The sequence below is a fragment of the Budorcas taxicolor genome, chromosome 1 (assembly GCF_023091745.1).
Source record: "Budorcas taxicolor isolate Tak-1 chromosome 1, Takin1.1, whole genome shotgun sequence".
In the NCBI taxonomy this organism is placed as follows: Eukaryota; Metazoa; Chordata; class Mammalia; order Artiodactyla; family Bovidae; genus Budorcas; species Budorcas taxicolor.
This window is the reverse complement of record NC_068910.1, coordinates 22,616,270-22,633,686: the sequence shown is the minus strand read 5'-3', so window position 1 is coordinate 22,633,686 and position 17,417 is coordinate 22,616,270. Positions and strand designations below refer to the sequence as shown.

At 40.6% G+C, this 17,417-nt stretch overlaps 1 protein-coding gene across 1 annotated transcript in view; it reads right to left on the bottom strand.

Moving 5' to 3' along the window:
• Window positions 1-17,417, bottom strand: part of SYNPR (synaptoporin) — a 296,608-nt gene that overhangs the window by 49,728 nt on the left and 229,463 nt on the right. Inside the window, exon 4 of the mRNA XM_052639768.1 lies at window positions 9,956-10,154. Within this exon, the coding sequence (XP_052495728.1) occupies window positions 9,956-10,154 (199 nt within the window). The remainder of the gene's footprint in view (window positions 1-9,955; window positions 10,155-17,417) is intronic.

Below are 17,417 nucleotides of genomic sequence, written 5' to 3'. Positions count from 1 at the left end.
GTCCGAGGTTGGGCAGAAGCCGGGAGGACCCCATGCCCGAGGGATGGTGGCCAAGAGGAGTTACCCCATGTCCGAGGTCAGGGGTGGCGGCTGGGAGGAGCTACCTGACGCCCAAGGCCAGGGGCGGCGGCCGGGAGGAGCAACGCCACATCCAAGGAGCGGTGGCTGTGTGGGCGCAGGAGGGCCTAGAGAAGCTATTCCACGTTCAAGGTCAGGAGAGGCAGCAGTGAGATGATACCTCTCGTCCAAGGCAAGGAGCAGTGGCTGCGCTTTGCTGGAGCAGCCGTGAAGAGATACCCCATGTCCAAGGTAAGAGAAATCCAAGTAAGACAGTAGGTGTTGCAAGAGGGCATCAGAGGGCAGACACACTGAAACCATACTCACAGAAAATTAGTCAATCTAATCACACTAGGATCACAGCCTTGTCTAACTCAATGAAACTAAGCCATGCCCTGTGGGGCCACTCAAGACGGGTGGGTCATGGTGGAGAGGTCTGACAGAATGTGGTACACTGGAGAAGGGAATGGCAAACCACTTCAGTATTCTTGCCTTGAGAACCCCATGAACAGTATGAAAAGGCAACATGATAGGATACTGAAAGAGGAACTCCCCAGGTCAGTAGGTGCCCAATATGCTACTGGAGATCAGTGGAGAAATAACTCCAGAAAGAATGAAGGGATGGAGCCAAAGCAAAAACAATACCCAATTGCGGATTTGACTGGTGATAGAAGCAAGATCCGATGCTGTAAAGAGCAATATTGCATAGGAACCTGGAATGTTAGGTCCATGAATCAAGGCAAATTGGAAGTGGCCAAACAAGAGATGGCAAGAGTGAACGTCGACATTCTAGGAATCAGAGAACTAAAATGGACTGGAATGGGTGAATTTAACTCAGATGACCATTATATCTACTACTGTGGGCAGGAATCCCTCAGAAGAAATGGAGCAGCCATCATGGTCAAAAAAAGAGTCCAAAATGCAGTACTTGGATGCAATCTCAAAAATGACAGAATGATCTCTGTTTGTTTCCAAGGCAAACCATTCAATATCACAGTAATCCAAGTCTATGCCCCAATCAGTAACGCTGAAGAAGCTGAAGTTGAACGGTTCTATGAAGACCTATAAGACCTTTTAGAACTAACACCCAAAAAAGATGTACTTTTCATTATAGGGGACTGGAATGCAAAAGTAGGAAGTCAAGAAACACCTGGAGTAACAGGCAAATTTGGCCTTGGAATACGGAATGCCGGGCAAAGGCTAATAGAGTTTTGCCAAGAAAATGCACTGGTGCTACATAAAGAGGAGTCAAATGGAATCTGTAGAATGAGGCTGACTGTAATCGTGCCACTTCTTTCTCAGGATTCTTTGGGGGCTGGATGGGAAATACGAAAACATTAGAAATGCATAAGGCATAAAACAAAGGTGACTCACGGTTTGCATGTCAGCAAACATTTCTAATCCCATAAACCACCTCCAGTCAACCTGGTCTCCTTCATGGGAAAAGGAGACCTTGAATAACACAGCTTCTTCCCTTTTCACAAAATCTTCAGGTGAATATTGATTCTCTGTAACATTAAACCGAATCTCTCGTGACAAGGATTCACCAAAATGTGGGGTGGTGTTTATTAGGTGCTCCTTCCGAGAGCACACTGTCAGCCCTGTAAGGTTAAGTTGTTTTTTTTTAACCGATTTTATATTAATATTAAAAACAAAAATAAAAAAACCCTAAAGCCTCACATTGTCACTATTTGACATGAGATCTGAAAATGGTTCAGAACATCCTGACTCAAAAATATAGGCAGGAGATTGGCTTTAAAACTGTACTGTAGGAAACATGACAAAATGATATAACCAGAGGTGACAATTCAATTCCACAATCATGTACCATTCAGGTGGCCACTTCTGCTTTCTGAGAATGGTATTTATTCATCTGTACAAGACGGCAAAGGCACTTACTGTAGTGACATACAGTAGCTGGCTGGTTCTGTTGGTCTGATTTTCTTGCTATTGTGTCATTAACAATTATGTTTCTTCTAAAGATATTCATATTCTCATTTTCACTTCAAGGTGGACAATCTTGTCAAGCATATTCAGTAGAAAACGATACCTTAAAAAATAGCCATTGATAACTTGGCTCCAGTCTGCCTGAAATTGTTTACAACTGCTTGCAAATGTAAAGGAAATCAGTCCTGATAAGTCTCTGATTTATAACAGCCATTGATCTTGGCATTTTAATGCTTGTTTCCTATTACTAACAGCCTCCATGTACAACAGAGATAAACAGCAGAACACTCTCGTGATCCTTGCATCATGGCAGTCATTCTATAACTCCACATGGATTCTGAAGGCAAATGGTAAAAATCCTCTATGACAGTCAAATGAGCAGAAAATTCTAGGGGATCTAGGGTTTGGTTCCTCTACAGCCAGAGCAAGAAAATAACAGGAGCTGTTCAGGTGTTTCGATCAATTTGTCTTACCCACCTATGCCCCTCTAAACTGGTAGCACATTGCCTGTTAGGATTTTGGACCCTCTTGCATGGTAGTTGTGAATTTGGACCCCAGATCTGGGGATACCTGGATTCAAACTACCCTCTGACTATTAGTGATGTGACCTGGGAGAGTTAATTAGGTAACTTCTCCGAGCCTCCCTCTCCTCATCTATAAAAGTGGATAACAAAACAAACCAGTTGCTTTGAGTATTAAATCAACTTTAAACAGTATATCAATCAATACCAGTTCATAGTATTATTACTATAAACTCCATCACCATCCGCATTACTTTCCTCCACGCCAGTCTTATCTATGCATGTTGTGTCCTGTCATGTCCTAGAGGATTATAGAGAATCCCAAACTACAGAATAAAGGGGAAAAAAGTGTGTTTTGTAGAAAACAAAGCAACAACAACAAAAAAAATAGCACCAAGATCAGAGGAACAAATATTGATCAAGAACTATCTTTCTGAATAAATAGGGTTGGCTTTTTAAAAAGTACAGTTACTGTTAGTTCAGTATTTGAAGGTTTTCTTAGGTATGAACCACCCTGGTGAGATTCTGCTCACACTGTGGATTGGCCTTAATCAGCTGACTCACAGTTAAGGGTGAGGCCCTGTTGTGGAGGGATTCGAAATGGAAAGGCTTGCCATTTGCAGCTGCAAATGGTCATGCTGACTGTCTGCATTCATTTTGTCTCTGTGACTCTTAGGATTTGGGCTAACTTTTAAATTAACTTTCATCTGCTAAGTAATGAGCATATTGGTTTTTTAATATCACCGAAGTTTCACCTAGGAGCTTTTTCCTTTTTATTACTAGAATTATCTCTCCACTCCTCCCCTTCTTCTACGATCTAATAAAACAAAGCCTACTCAATGTAGTACACAATTCAGGATTTCATTATATCCTGGTTGATGTGAAAGACTATTCACACAGAGATAAAATAGCATGGCTTCACCAAGATCACTTTGTATGAGGAAAACGTAGTTTTATATAACAAAACAGATCTTTCCCTACTTTACGGGCAAACCAGCTGAGTCAGTTTCTTCTCTCTGGAAGTCAAGAGTATTTCCTTAGACTTTAGAATTCTTTGAGAGTGTCTACATGTATCCAGGAACGGGTGCATGCGTGTTAGTTTTACGGTGCATACACATACACACACATACCTCGACCTCTTTGGTGTATCTACCTGCACATCAGGGAGGAATAAGCCCAAGATGAGTGATACTGTCAGAGATATTTTAAAATCATTAAGAGCAGTAGCTCCAATTTGGGTACGGGGAGACATTTGTCCAGGGCTCAAGTTCTGCTGATTTACTCTTCTTTTTCCAAAGTAACATACCGAAGTGCTATAGATCTTTCCCCCAGTCCTTTAAACTTAATCATGATGTTTTACAGATAGGGCTTTCTCCCAGTGACCCTTCAAACATACTTATTTTAAGGCTTTGGTCTCTGTAATATACAGATTCTTGGTGTTTAGTTGCTAAGTTGTGTCTGCCTTTCTTGTGACCCCATGCACTGTAGCCTAATAGGCCCCTCTGTACATGGAATTTTCTAGGCAAGAATATTGGAATTGGTCGCCATTTCCTACTCCAGGGGATCTTCCCGACTCAAGGACTGAATCTGTGTCTTCTGCATTGGCAGGTGAATTCTTTAACACTGCACCACCTGGGAAGCCCTAATGTATAGATGAGAGATCTGTATTTCACTCACATACTCCTTAAAAGGATCTGGAAAAACTCCTCCTATTTGTATGAAGTTGACATATAATTTCCTTTTTATTAAAAGTCTAAACAGTTGCAGGAATGCAATTTCTGGCATAAATAATGATATTTTAAAATATCCTGTTATATCCATTTTTAGATAAATTGTTAGTTGAGACTCTTTATTACCCATTTAAAATTTAATAAACAAACACCTTTTTAACAGTTGGAAATTTTATATTTCATTTTGTTCTCTTTGAACTTGTATTTCCATTATACTTCCTACACTGATTCACAGCCTCATATAACATTTATTTATTTATTTTATCTTGGGATGATTTTATCAATCATTCTGTTATATTTCTTTGCAACAAAAATACATATCTAATTTTAAATTATTTTTTGATTACCCATAACCCTAATACTGTAAGTACCAAAAATTTCTTTTGAGTTGCACAATCACTAAAAATATTATTAATGCACATAATAATCCCAAACAAACAACATAAACATATTATAAATGTTAATAATTATTAAATTTTAAAAGTAAAATTTTTACTAGAATTATATGGGGTTATTTTTTCTTCAACTAGTTTACGAATTTTTTTAGGTTTATGCATTTTTGAGGGACACATATTATTTACCTCTAAAATAGGACATGATTCAGCATAAATTTAATTTTTAATTTTTGTTGTATAGATGCGTTGAGAAGGCTTGTTGGCATAAATGAGTAGATGAGAATGAATGGGGTTTTATTATAATGATGCCATTAGTTTCTCTGAATTTATTCTGAGTAATATGTTCCAGATCACATAGTGATCTGTCATCAAAACTAATTTTTAATGATCTATCAGCTCATCAGTAGATTAAGACTCTATTTTATTGAAAGGAAAAAATTGGAAACCTTCTTACATGCAAAAGGATACATAACCTAGGCATTTGAATCAGTCACTTTTGTCAATATCAACACCAATACTTCAAATTGTCCTTTTTTTTTTTCAGTGCCTCCAATGTTTTGCAACCTAACAATGTACCTGTAGAAATATTTGGGATGTAAAAGAAGGGTGTAAAATATGGGATGTAAAAGGTCCAAGGTCAAGAGTGGCAGCTGTGAGGAGATACCCCATGTCCAAAGTCAGGAGCGGTGGCCGTGAGGAGATACCCCACATCCAAGGTCAGGAGCAGTGGCTGTGCTTTGCTGGACCAGCCATGTGGTGAAACCCCATGTCCAAGGGCAAAGGAGAAGCCCCAGCAAGACAATGGGAGGGGCAAATTCACATTTAGAATCAAACCCCATTCCCGCCAGAGACACTCAGAGGGCTCAAACAAACCTTGTGTGCACCAGGACCCAGAGACCCCACAGAGACTGAGCCAGAACTGGGTTTGAGCGTCTCCTGTGGAGGTGCGGGTCAGCAGTGGCCTGCCGCAGGGGCAGGGGCTCTGGGTGCGGCAGATTTGGGTACAGCATAAGCCCTCTTGGAGGAGGTTGCCATTAACCCCACTATTGAGCTGCCAGAACTTACACAGGACTGGGAAATAGACTCTTGGAGGGCACAGACAGAACCTTGTGCACCAGGACCCAGGAGAAAGGAGCAGTGACCCCACAGGAGACTGCCCCAGATTGCCTGTGGGTGTCCGGGAGTCTCTGGCAGAGGCGTGGGTCGGTGGTGGCCTGCTGCCGGGTTGGGGGCACTGATTGTAGCAGTGCATGCATGGGATCTTTTGAGGGAGTCACCATTATCTTCATTACCTCTCCATAGTTTGTGTGTGTGAGTGTGTGAAGTCACTCAGTCGTGTCCAACTCTTTGCGACCGTATGGACTGTAGCCTGCCAGGCTCTCTGTCCATGGGATTCTCCAGGCAAGAATACTGGAGTGGGTTGCCATTTCCTTCTCCAGGGGATTTTCCCAGCCCAGGGATCGAACCCGGGTCTCCTGCATTGCAGGCAGACGCTTTATCCTCTGAGCCACCAGGGAAGCCTCACCCCAGGTAAATAGCAGGGAGGGAACATAGTTCCACCCATCAACAGAAAATTGGATTAAAGATTTACTGAGTATGGCTCTGCCCATCAGAACAAGAGCCAGTTTCCCCCTCAGTCAGTCTCTCCCATCAGGAAGCTTCTATAAGCCTCTTATCCTTCTCCATCAGAGGGCAGACTGAAAACCATAACCACAAAAACCTACTAGTCTAATCACATGGACCACAGCCTTGTCTAACTCAATGAAACTATGAGCCATGCCATGGAGGGCCACCTAAGACAGACGGGTCATGGTGGAGAGTTGTGACAAAATGTGGTCCACTGGAGAAGGGAATGGCAAACCACTTCAGTATTCTTGCCTTGAGAACCCCATGAACAGTATGAAAAGGCAAAAAGGGAAGAGAAAGATGAACTCTCCAGGTAGGTAGGTGCCCAATATGCTACTGGAGATCAGTGGAGAAATAACTTCAGAAAGAATGAAGAGATGGAGTGAAAGCAAAAGCAACATCCAGATGTGGATGCGACTGGTGATGAAAGCAAGGTCAGATACTGTAAAGAGCAATTTTTCATAGGAACCTGGAATGTTAGGTCCATGAATCAAGGCAAATTGGAAGTGGTCAAACAGGAGATGGCAACAGTGAACGTCAACATTTTAGGAATCAGTGAACTAAAATGGACTGGAATGGATGAATTTAACTCAGATGACCATTAGATCTATTACTGCGGGCAGGAATCCCTTAGGAGAAATGGAGTAGCCATCATGGTCAAAAAAAGAATCCAAAAAGCAGTACTTGGATGCAGTCTCAAAAATGACAAAATGATCTCTGTTCATTTCCAAGGCAAAGCATTCAGTATCACAGTAATCCAAGTCTATGCCCCAACAAGTAATGCTGAAGAAGCTGAATTTGAACGGTTCTATGAAGACCTACAAGACCTTCTAGAACTAACACCCAAAAAAGATGTCCTCTTCATTATAGGGGACTGGAATGCAAAAGTAGGAAGTCAAGAAAACACCTGGAGTAACAGGCAAATTTGGCCTTTGAGTACAGAATGAAGCAGGGCAAAGGCTAATAGAGTTCTGCCAAAGGAACACACTGGTCATAGCAAACGCCCTCTTCCAACAACACAAGAGAAGACTCTATACATGGACATCACCAGATGGTCAACACTGAAATCAGATTGATTATATTCTTTGAAGCCAAAGATAGAGAAGCTCTATATGAACTATGAACTATGCCTGAAGAACATGGATGGAGGTTCGTGACATTGTATAGGAGACAGGGAGCAAGACCATCCCCAAGAAAAAGAAATACAAAAAAGCAAAATGGCTGTCTGAGGCGGCCTTACAAAGCATCACTACAAACAAAGCTAGTGAAGGTGATGGAATTTCAGCTGAGCTATTTCAAATCCTGAAAGATGATACTGTGAAAGTGCTCCATTCAATATGCCAGCAAATTTGGAAAACTCAGCAGTGGCCACAGGACTGGAAAAGGTCAGTTTTCATTCCAATCCCAAAGAAAGGCAATGCCAAAGAATGCTCAAACTACTGCACAATTGCACACATCTCTCACGCTAGTAATGCTCAAAATTCTCCAAGCCAGGCTTCAACAATACGTGAACCATGAACTTCAGATGTTCAAGTTTTAGAAAAGGGAGAGGAACCAGAGATCAAATTGCTAACATCTGCTGGATCATTGAAAAAGCAAGAAAGTTCCAGAAAAACATTTTTTCTGGTTTATTGACTATGCCAAACCTTTGACTGTGTGGATCACAATAAACTGTGGAAAATTCTGAAAGAGATGGGAATGCCAGACCACCTGACCTGCCTCTTGAGAAATCAAGAGGTATGCAGGTCAGGAAGCAACAGTTAGAACTCGACATGGAACAACAGACTGGTTCCAAATAGGAAAAGGAGTATGTTAAGGCTGTATATTGTCACCCTGCTTATTTAACTTCTATGCAGAGTACATCGTGAGAAATGCTGCGCTGGATGAAGCACACGCTGGAATCAAGATTGCTGGAAGAAATATCAATAACCTCAGATATGCAGATGACCCCACCCTTATGGCAGAAATTGAAGAACTAAAGAGCCTCTTGATGAAAGTGAAAGTGGAGAGTGAAAAAGTTGGCTTAAAGCTCAACATTCAGAAAACGAAGATCATGGCATCTGGTCCCATCACTTCATGGCAAATAGATGAGGAAACAGTGGAAACAGTGTCAGACTTTATTTTTGGGGGCTCCAAAATCACTGCAGATGGTGACTGCAGCCATGAAATTAAAAGACGCTTCTTGGAAGGAAAGTTATGACCAACCTAGATAGCATATCAAAAAGCAGCGATATTACTTTGCCAACAAAGGCCCGTCTAGTTGAGGCTATGGTTTTTCCAGTAGTCATGTATGAATGTGACAGTTCGACTATAAAGAAAGCTGAGCACTGAAGAATTGATGCTTTTGAACTGTGGTGTTGGACAAGACTCTTGAGAGTCCCTTCGACAGCAAGGAGTTCCAACCAGTCCATCCTAAAGGAAATCCATTCTGAATATTCACTGGAAGGACTGATGCTAAAGCTGAAACTCCAGTACTTTGGCCACCTGATGCAAAGAGCTGACGCATTTGAAAAGACCCTGATGCTGGGAAAGATTGAAGGTGGGAGGAGAAAGAAGGGGATGACAGAGGATGAGATGGTTGGATGGCATCACCAACTCAATGGGCCTGAGTTTGAGTAAACTCTGGGAGTTGGTGATGGACAGGGAGGCCTAGCGTGCTGCAGTCCATGGGGTCGTAAAGAGTTGGACACTACTGAGTGACTGAACTGAACTAAACTGAACTGAAAAGAGGATACTTTTCTTTTATAAAAGGGGCGTAGGTGATTAAGAAGGATATTTTCAGAAGCAGGGCATTCTCAGTAAGATAAATTTTAGGCAAATGTACGTGTGAAGGCTGAGAAATACATTTCTTTAAAGTTATCTACACCATGTACCGCTCCAGGAGTTGCTGCGACCTCCTAGGTGTCTATGTGTCTCTCACCCGCTAGCTTGGTTTCACCCAGACGAGTCCTTGAACTACTGTGTAAGGAAACAGAAAGTAGCGGGGGTTGGTGGTATGTGCATGCTAAATTGTTTCAGTCATGTCGAACTCTTTGCGAACCCATGGACTGTAGTCTGCCAGGCTCCTCTGTCTATGGGATTCTCCTGGCAAGAATACTGGACTGCATTACCATGCTCTCCCCCAGGCGACCTTTCTGACCCAGGAATCAAACCAGGGTGTTTCTTGTATGACAGGCAGATTCTTTACCATCTGAGTCACCAGGGTTGGTGGTGGAAAGAGATAAGAAGAGAGAGAGAGAGGTTGAAATTCAGAGATGGAGAGCTAACCCTAAACCACTCTATGACCAGTCTATCACATACTAGAGGAACAACACATTTCAAGTAAGTACAAGTCACACTGTCCAAACAACCAGCAAGAAAAAAATGGTCAATTAATTCCATAATACTGGAATTACCAATAAATCTGCCGCAAGCCTCATTACTCTTTCCATGACCTCATGAGATTTTCAACCATCTATTTCAGAAGAGTTTCTAGCAACTCTAATGATACTTTTCCAGTACAGGGGCACAAAAGAATGACAGGCATCATATTTTCGTTTTAGATCTAAGGGATCTGGATGAAAAAGAATGTGATTGCTTTTCAAATACCTGCCCTGAGGACTCGGGTAAGCCCCTTAAGCATTGGAAGAAAGAAATTAGAAACGACAGAAAAAATTATTTCATAAAGCAAACCACTTACGATGAGTGGGCCCCGGTTGTTCTCTCGATACTTGTTCTGGAAGAAAATGTAAACGACAGTGGCAGCCAAGGAGTAGAGGAAGGCGAAGACGGCGACGGTGACGAAGAACTCTGCTGAGGACGAGGAGTCACCAATCAGGGACACCTTCTGTCGCTCCTTCCCCTCGCAGGTGGGCACCTCAAAGGTCACCTGGTGTAACCTAAAGTATCAGAGATACCAGAGAGGGGAATCATTAACATGCCAAGGAGAGAAAGCAAGAATACCAATAAGTGAGATCTGAGGACTTTCCTGGTGGTCATCTTCTGACGCAGGCAGTTGATCCCTGGTTGGGGAGTTCAAGATCCCACATGCTTTGGGGCCAAAAAAAACCAAAACATAAAACAGAAGTAATATTTTAACAAATTCAATAAAGGCTTTTAAAATGGTTCATATCAAGAAACCTTAACGTGAGATTTGATTTGGGACCTCACATGGCATGCCTCTGTGACACGAGAACTTACAGAGGTTGCGGTTGAAATTGTGGCCGTGGATACTACGGTTAAACATCATCCCACTGGGCTTCACAGTGGCTAGTTACATGAAAGACAAGAAAGAAGGGAAGGGGAAAGCGAACCTGAATTCAATGACAGATTAGATTATGACATCCTCTCCCTGAAATTCTCCAGTGCTTTCTCACCATACTTGGACTCATACCCTAACTCCTAAACATGACCCATCAGGTCCTGGTTTAGGGTCTTTTCACTGACTCTTCTCTTTTCGTCAGTCACTCTGTTCCCTGACATTGCCCATGGCTGGTTCCTTTGCAGCCCTCAAGTGACAACTCAAAATGTCATCTCCTGGGAGAGTCTTTTCCTGACAATTACTCTAAAATAGCTCCTTTCCCTTAGACATTTCTATGACATCAACTTGTTCAATGTCATTCATAGCACTCAATACCAGCTACATTGCCTTGCTGATATATTTTCTTGTTTGTTTTTGTTTTTTCTGTCTTCTCTGGATTTGGGATCTTGATTTCTTCTCTGTAAATCATGAATCCCTGATACTGGTTAGCTATTCAGTAAACAGGACTTGGATAAGTAAATGAACACTCTTGATTCTGTAAGGTGACTGATAGACCCTAGTTTGACTGAACTTGGAGAATTTCTATTTTAGAAAATAAGATCTATCAGGATAGCATTCAGGGTCATAGTGACTTCTTCTTGTTCATTCGCTAAGAAATGTCCGACGTTTTGCAACTCCATGGACTGCAGCATGCCAGGCTTCCCCATCCTTCTCTACCTCCCAGGGTTTGCTCTAACTCATGTCCACGGAGTTGGTGATGCCATTCAGCCGTCTCATCCTCTGTTGCTCTCTTCTCCTCCCCTTTCTCTATTACTTAATAGAGAGAAACAAGATTTTGGAGGGTAGTAGTATAGCAGCCAAAATTAGGTTTCTTCAGAAATGCCTAAATCATTTCTTCAGTATTGGAAGGAACTTGGAAATAGAAATGAACAAGTGTTAGCAATATCAGTAAAGGACCATCTGGAAAAATTACTTATAAAAGTAACAATGATAATAAAACCATTGATGAATCTGATAAATTCCCAACTTAAGCTTAAGGAGTATTTCTCTTACTAAGCAAAAGCTAATTCCTTTAAACAGATTTGTTGTGTACATTCTCCTAGATAATACAAAATAAAAAAGAGTAATACCAATACAACTAACATACCCAAGCATTTATGTGCCAGATACTATGTTTTATATGTATTATTTCATTTGATGCTCATAAAAAGCCTTATGATGTAGGCACTTAATTGTCCATTCCCCCTTTATACATGAACATACAGGCTTAAAAAAGATTAAATGACTTGTGCTAAACCACAAGGCTAGTAAATAGGGCCAGAAAATTTTAAACTGTTATGTTAATTTGCTTCTGTTGATTACTGAAAATATTAACTAGGATGAATTTTTTAGAAAGTGGAACCCATGGACAACTAGCATAACTATAAGTCCTGCTAAAAATGTTTATTCTGGGATCTGTCCCAGAGCTACTGAATTGAAACTGTTAGAAGTAGCCTAGTTGACAACCAAAACAGGAAACGCCAGTCCCCCTTATGTCTCAGAAATGTATTCTTCTTCATTTACTGTTTGACTTAAAAAAAAAAAAAAAAACTGTTTACATTGTCCATTTGATTTTGCATATTTATACTGAGCCTCCTCCTGTTTCTTATAAACCAGAAAAGTGTACAGCTGCAGTAAAGCTCATGGAAAGAGAAGCATTCATCATGGTTATACTGTACAGACTCTTTCTTTCCCTTGCCAGACATACTAAAATATTTCTCAGTAGTTGAGTCTGTGGGAATGCTGAAAAATGAAATAAATTTAAAAGGTAATCATGCCAATTATTCTGATAGAGGTGATTTTCAGATAATGAGCCCCCCTTTTTTTCTCACTGTTATGTAATGGATCATTCATTCAACTCATTTTTAACAAGAAGCTCTGTAGTTCAGTGTCTAGATTCTGGGGATAAAGTAGGGAACAAAGATATATATGGGTTCATCTCTGCACATGTTGAACTTTGAGTTTACAGAGGAAAAAGTGGCTTTTCTGAGAGGAGCCCAGGACTAGTTTGGGGATGAGGTGGTCAAGGTAAGATTCCTTGTAGAAGTGATTATTTAAGCTGCAACTTGAAAAGTGAGTAGAAAACTGTCCAGACCAAAAGTTGAGAAAAAAGCACAATGAAATATGACTTCAGACCCAGTAGGATGGTTATAATCAAAATGATTATAAAATTGGAATGAGTTAGCAAGATTAGACTGGAATAACAAGACAGGATTAGATTAGCAAACTCATTAAAAAGCAGGAAATTCCATAATTTGGAAAACAGTCTTGCAGTTCTTCACGTGGTAAACATAGAGCTATGGCATGGTCCAGCAATTCCACTCCTACATATTACATATCCAAGAGAAGTGGTAACATTTGTCTGTACTAAACTTGTACTGGAATGTTCATATCAGCATTATTCATAATAGCCCCAAAGTGGAAACAATCAAACATCTTCAGCTGATGAATGGATAAATAAAAGGTGGTATATACTCATAGGGTGGAATATTATTTATCAATAAGCAGGAATAAGTACTGTTACATGTTACAGCATAGATGATCCTTGAAAACATTATGCTAAGTGAAACAAGCCTGTCGCAAAAGACCATAGATTGCATGATTCCATGTAAAGGGAATGTTCAGAATAGGCAAATTTATGGCAATGAAAAGCAAGCTAGTGTTCACCAAGGGCTGGTTGGTGAGAATTGGGGATGATGGCTAAGTGGTACAGGATTTCTTTTGGGGGTAACAAAAACACTTTAGAATTGACTGTGGTGATAGAGCCTTGTGCTGTTAAACATTACAAGTCATTTGACAGTACATTTTACATGAATGAATGCTATGCTATGTGAATTATATTGCAGTTAAAACTGTTAAAAAATAGAGATGAAAGAGCATGTACCAAGATTCCGCAAAAGCAAGGAGTACAGCACATGTGAAATGATGAAATATGGCTTGAAACTGGAATATGGCAGGAAAGAATATGAACGTTGTCGGATGAGATGGAAAAGTAGCCAGAGACCCTCAGTGCTGGGTCCTGTGGGTCAGATTATAGACTCGGGTCGTTTATCGTCTTTATTTTTCCTAGTGATGACAACTTTAGGGTTTATTTCCTTAACTTTCACATATAACATATAGTATGTTTATCCTATTTTACATTATGTCCCTAGTAGTAAATTATTTTATAACTGGAAATTTGCACCTTCTGAATGTCTTCATCCAATTCCTCTCTCACCCCCAGTAACCACAAATCTGACTGATTTTTTCCTATGAATCTGTTTGTTCATTTTTGACGTGTAAGTGACCTACAGCACTGGATTAGTTCCCATTGTACAGCAAAGTGATTTGATATTTCTACACCTTTCAAAATGATCGCCGTAAGTCTAGTCATGATATTATCATATGAAGATACTACATAGTTATTGACTATATTCCCCACACTGTACATTTCATACCTGTCACTCATTTTTTTTGCAACCTCTTAATCTCCCTCATTTAGTTCTCTCCCCCTCCCACCCTCCTTCCCTCTGGCAATCACCTGATTGTTCTCCTGTTCTCTGTATCTATAACTCTGTTTCTGTTTTGTTATGTTTGAGCATGTTTGGTTTTTCAGATTCCACACATAAGTGGAAATCATGTAGTGTTTGTCTTTCTCTGTCTGACTTATTTCACTAAGCATAACACCCTTTAGGTTCATCCATGTTGTCAAAAATGGCAAGACTTCATTTCTTTTTTGGCTAACTTTCCACCATACACACATCTTCTTTATCCTTTCATCTATTAATGTGCACTTAGGGTGCTTCCATATCTTGGCTATTGTAAATAATGATGCAGTGAATATAAGGGTGCATATATCTTTTCTATTTGTATTACTATTTTCTTTGGATACATACTCAGGAGTGAATCTTTATCTGAAGACCAATACTGGAAAGATTCCCTTATAATAAACAACATGTAAAACAAAAACAACAGGCAGGACCATGTCACCTGTGGTGACTATTTAGAAACATGCACACCTCCTGTCCAGGTGTCAGGATCTGCAACGCTTCTAACCCACCAGATCCCTCTGCTCACATGGACAGATTGGGTCTGCAATTTTTGAGTACACAGAGAGCAGCAGGGAGGGGGAGAATAAAATAATTTTTTTTCTATGCAATCAGCTGAATACCAACATTTTCCTCATTGCTAACTTATTGTATTGATTTACAGTAAATGTTAATGGTGCTTAAGCACAAGACAAAAAAAAATCACTAACAAATTCCCTGTGCTTATTAATACCAATTATCTATAGCTTGGTACTTAGCTTGAAGCCACACGGGTAAAATCAGGACCAAGGGGAAACAGAAGTGAAGCTGTATTATGGTGCCTGTTCCATGGAAGGGAATGGGCATCATTTATAAAGGAAGAACATGTCGGCTGAAAATGGTCTGAGCATAATAATTCATGTCACTAAACACTTTGAATGCTATGAGATGGCATTTATTACTAAACATATATATTTTACCAGAAAGGTTCTTCTAGGCAATAGTTACATACATATGCATAAATTTGCATGCTTTATTTTGCAGAGAGAGATTTTAGAGTCACCATGTGTTTATCAGCTATAATAACTTTAGAAGCAAATATTATTCATTCAGAACCTAAACAAGGGGAAACCTCTTCTGTATAGATAGTGTCAGTTGATGGAATCTGGAAGCTGATGGGCCTACTTCTGTTCTTGTGAGGGACTAGTCAGGAAGCAATCGCTGAGACTGCAAAAGGGGCAAATCCAATTTGTTGATTTCAAATGTATAAGGCCCTTCTCAGCTGGCCTGACTCAATCAAGAGGTACTTGAATTTCATTGGGTTTTACTACATTGTGCCTATCCACAAAAAACCTTCATGTGAGAATAGATTTTTCCTTTTCTTCTTAAAAATTTACCAACACTTAAACAGAGCCTTTTAAACATTTCACTCCTGCTTCAGTTAAACTAAAGGAACTGCTGGGCACCCACAGTTTTTAGTTCTATGTGTAGGGTCTGAAAAACTATTAAGCAAGCTGGTGTTACTTTATTAATAAAAATATTTTTGTCAACCACCAACACTTTTCAACCTCCAGGCATTGTATTAGCTTCTTTACTGCTCGTGTCTCACTTAAAGATCATAACAGCCTTCTCAAGTAGATACTATCTGCCCCCATTACACAGATGAGGAAACAGGCTTGAGGTAGGTAGTGAGCTTACTGGAGGTCAAATAGAAAGTGAACCGCAGAGGTGAGTCTCGGATGCAAGCAGATTAGGAGGAGCTATACTAGTAAGTATGACACTTTCTTGCCTCTCTGCTTCAAAAATTACAGCATCCTTAGATTTCCAGCCAAATATTTGTATAAAAATGGCTGAGCCAGCTTTCCCATGCCATCTAATCTAATGATAGACGGATAGTTTTCACTGAATAAGATTCTAAACCAACATTCGTTCTGCTTCCACCTTGAAGCACTTGAATTAGGCATCATTCAAGGTACCCAGCAATGATGGAGTTGAATCCCTTTAGGCCAACAAATAGGAAATCATTAAAAGCATCCAAGTTTCCAAATCTTGTCCTGGGTTATCCTAACATTTGCTTTATAAGTAAGCAGAGGATAATGAGCCTGACTGCCTCAGGTACTGAAACTGTGATCATCATAGCATCTGTGGTTCTTCACAGGAGGAGAGTAAAGGACAGCACAGATTCATCTTCAGATAGCACTGTGCCAGTAAGGGCATCTGGTCATAAGACTTTTGAAACTGTGGACAGTATGTTTCACCGGGTGCGGAACAAAATAGGACTTAAGCTCCTAACATTATACCTGGGGGTGGTTCAGTGCAAGACAGTAATGACACATCCCAAGGGTGGTGACCCCAACCAGGAGTAAATGCAGGAAGCATTAAAGTATTTGGGAGGAAGTTGCTGCCACAGAATTTCTGACAGCCAGGATTAAAGTGGCCAAGCAGAGATCAGAAGGCAACTGGCAAATCGTGGTGCTGAGCACGCTTCTCCTCATAAGATAATTTTCTGTAGCCCCTGTTTCAATCTTTGCACCAGCTGATAAAGACTCAAATCCTCTTGCTCTACTTCTTTCTCTCTTCCCACCAGGAAATACTGGCATTTGTCTGGTTTTTAGATTGTCTTTTCCTTTGCTAGTCATATGTGTGTATGTGTGTGTATAATGAGTATGTCTGCGTGTGCATTTGCAGACACCTCTACTTGCTCAGCCTGTATGACTTGCAACATAAATGACTACAAGATCCTGTGAGTTTACATATGCTTTTAAACACATCTCATTTTCTCTTCCCAGCAACCTTCTTCATTTACAGATGAGAAAGCTGGAGGTCAGACAACTTGAAAGAATCACCGAAGATCACCCAGATGGCAAAGAGAGAGGCAAATGTCTGCTATGCTCAAGTCCTTTATTCATTCACGAGGGATTTATTGAGCCCCATGCACCAGTCATTAGAGAAGCTAAGACAGGATGGTAATGAGTTGTGAGGAATGGGAGTGAAGATTATACAGAAGGTTGAAACAGACAAGTCCCCTCTCACTGCCATTTCCCCTGGTTTTCTTACTGAACCTGAAGCATGGCATTTGGTGACGCTACTTAGGACAGTGATGGTGAGCCCACCTCTGCTACTGCTGGGTGCTGATCACCAACTGACAACTTTTTTGAGTGCATACTAGGCTAGTCACCAAGCCAAAGGCTTTTGTGTATTATCTCATACCTTTAAACTAGATAAAGTGGGTACTATTTCCCTTCTTTTTAGTGGAGAGGAAAGTGAGGAACACAGTGGTAATTCAACTTATTGAAGCAAAGGCCTTCAAACAGAGTGTGTGCGTGCTGCATTGCTTCAGTAGAGTTTAACTCTCT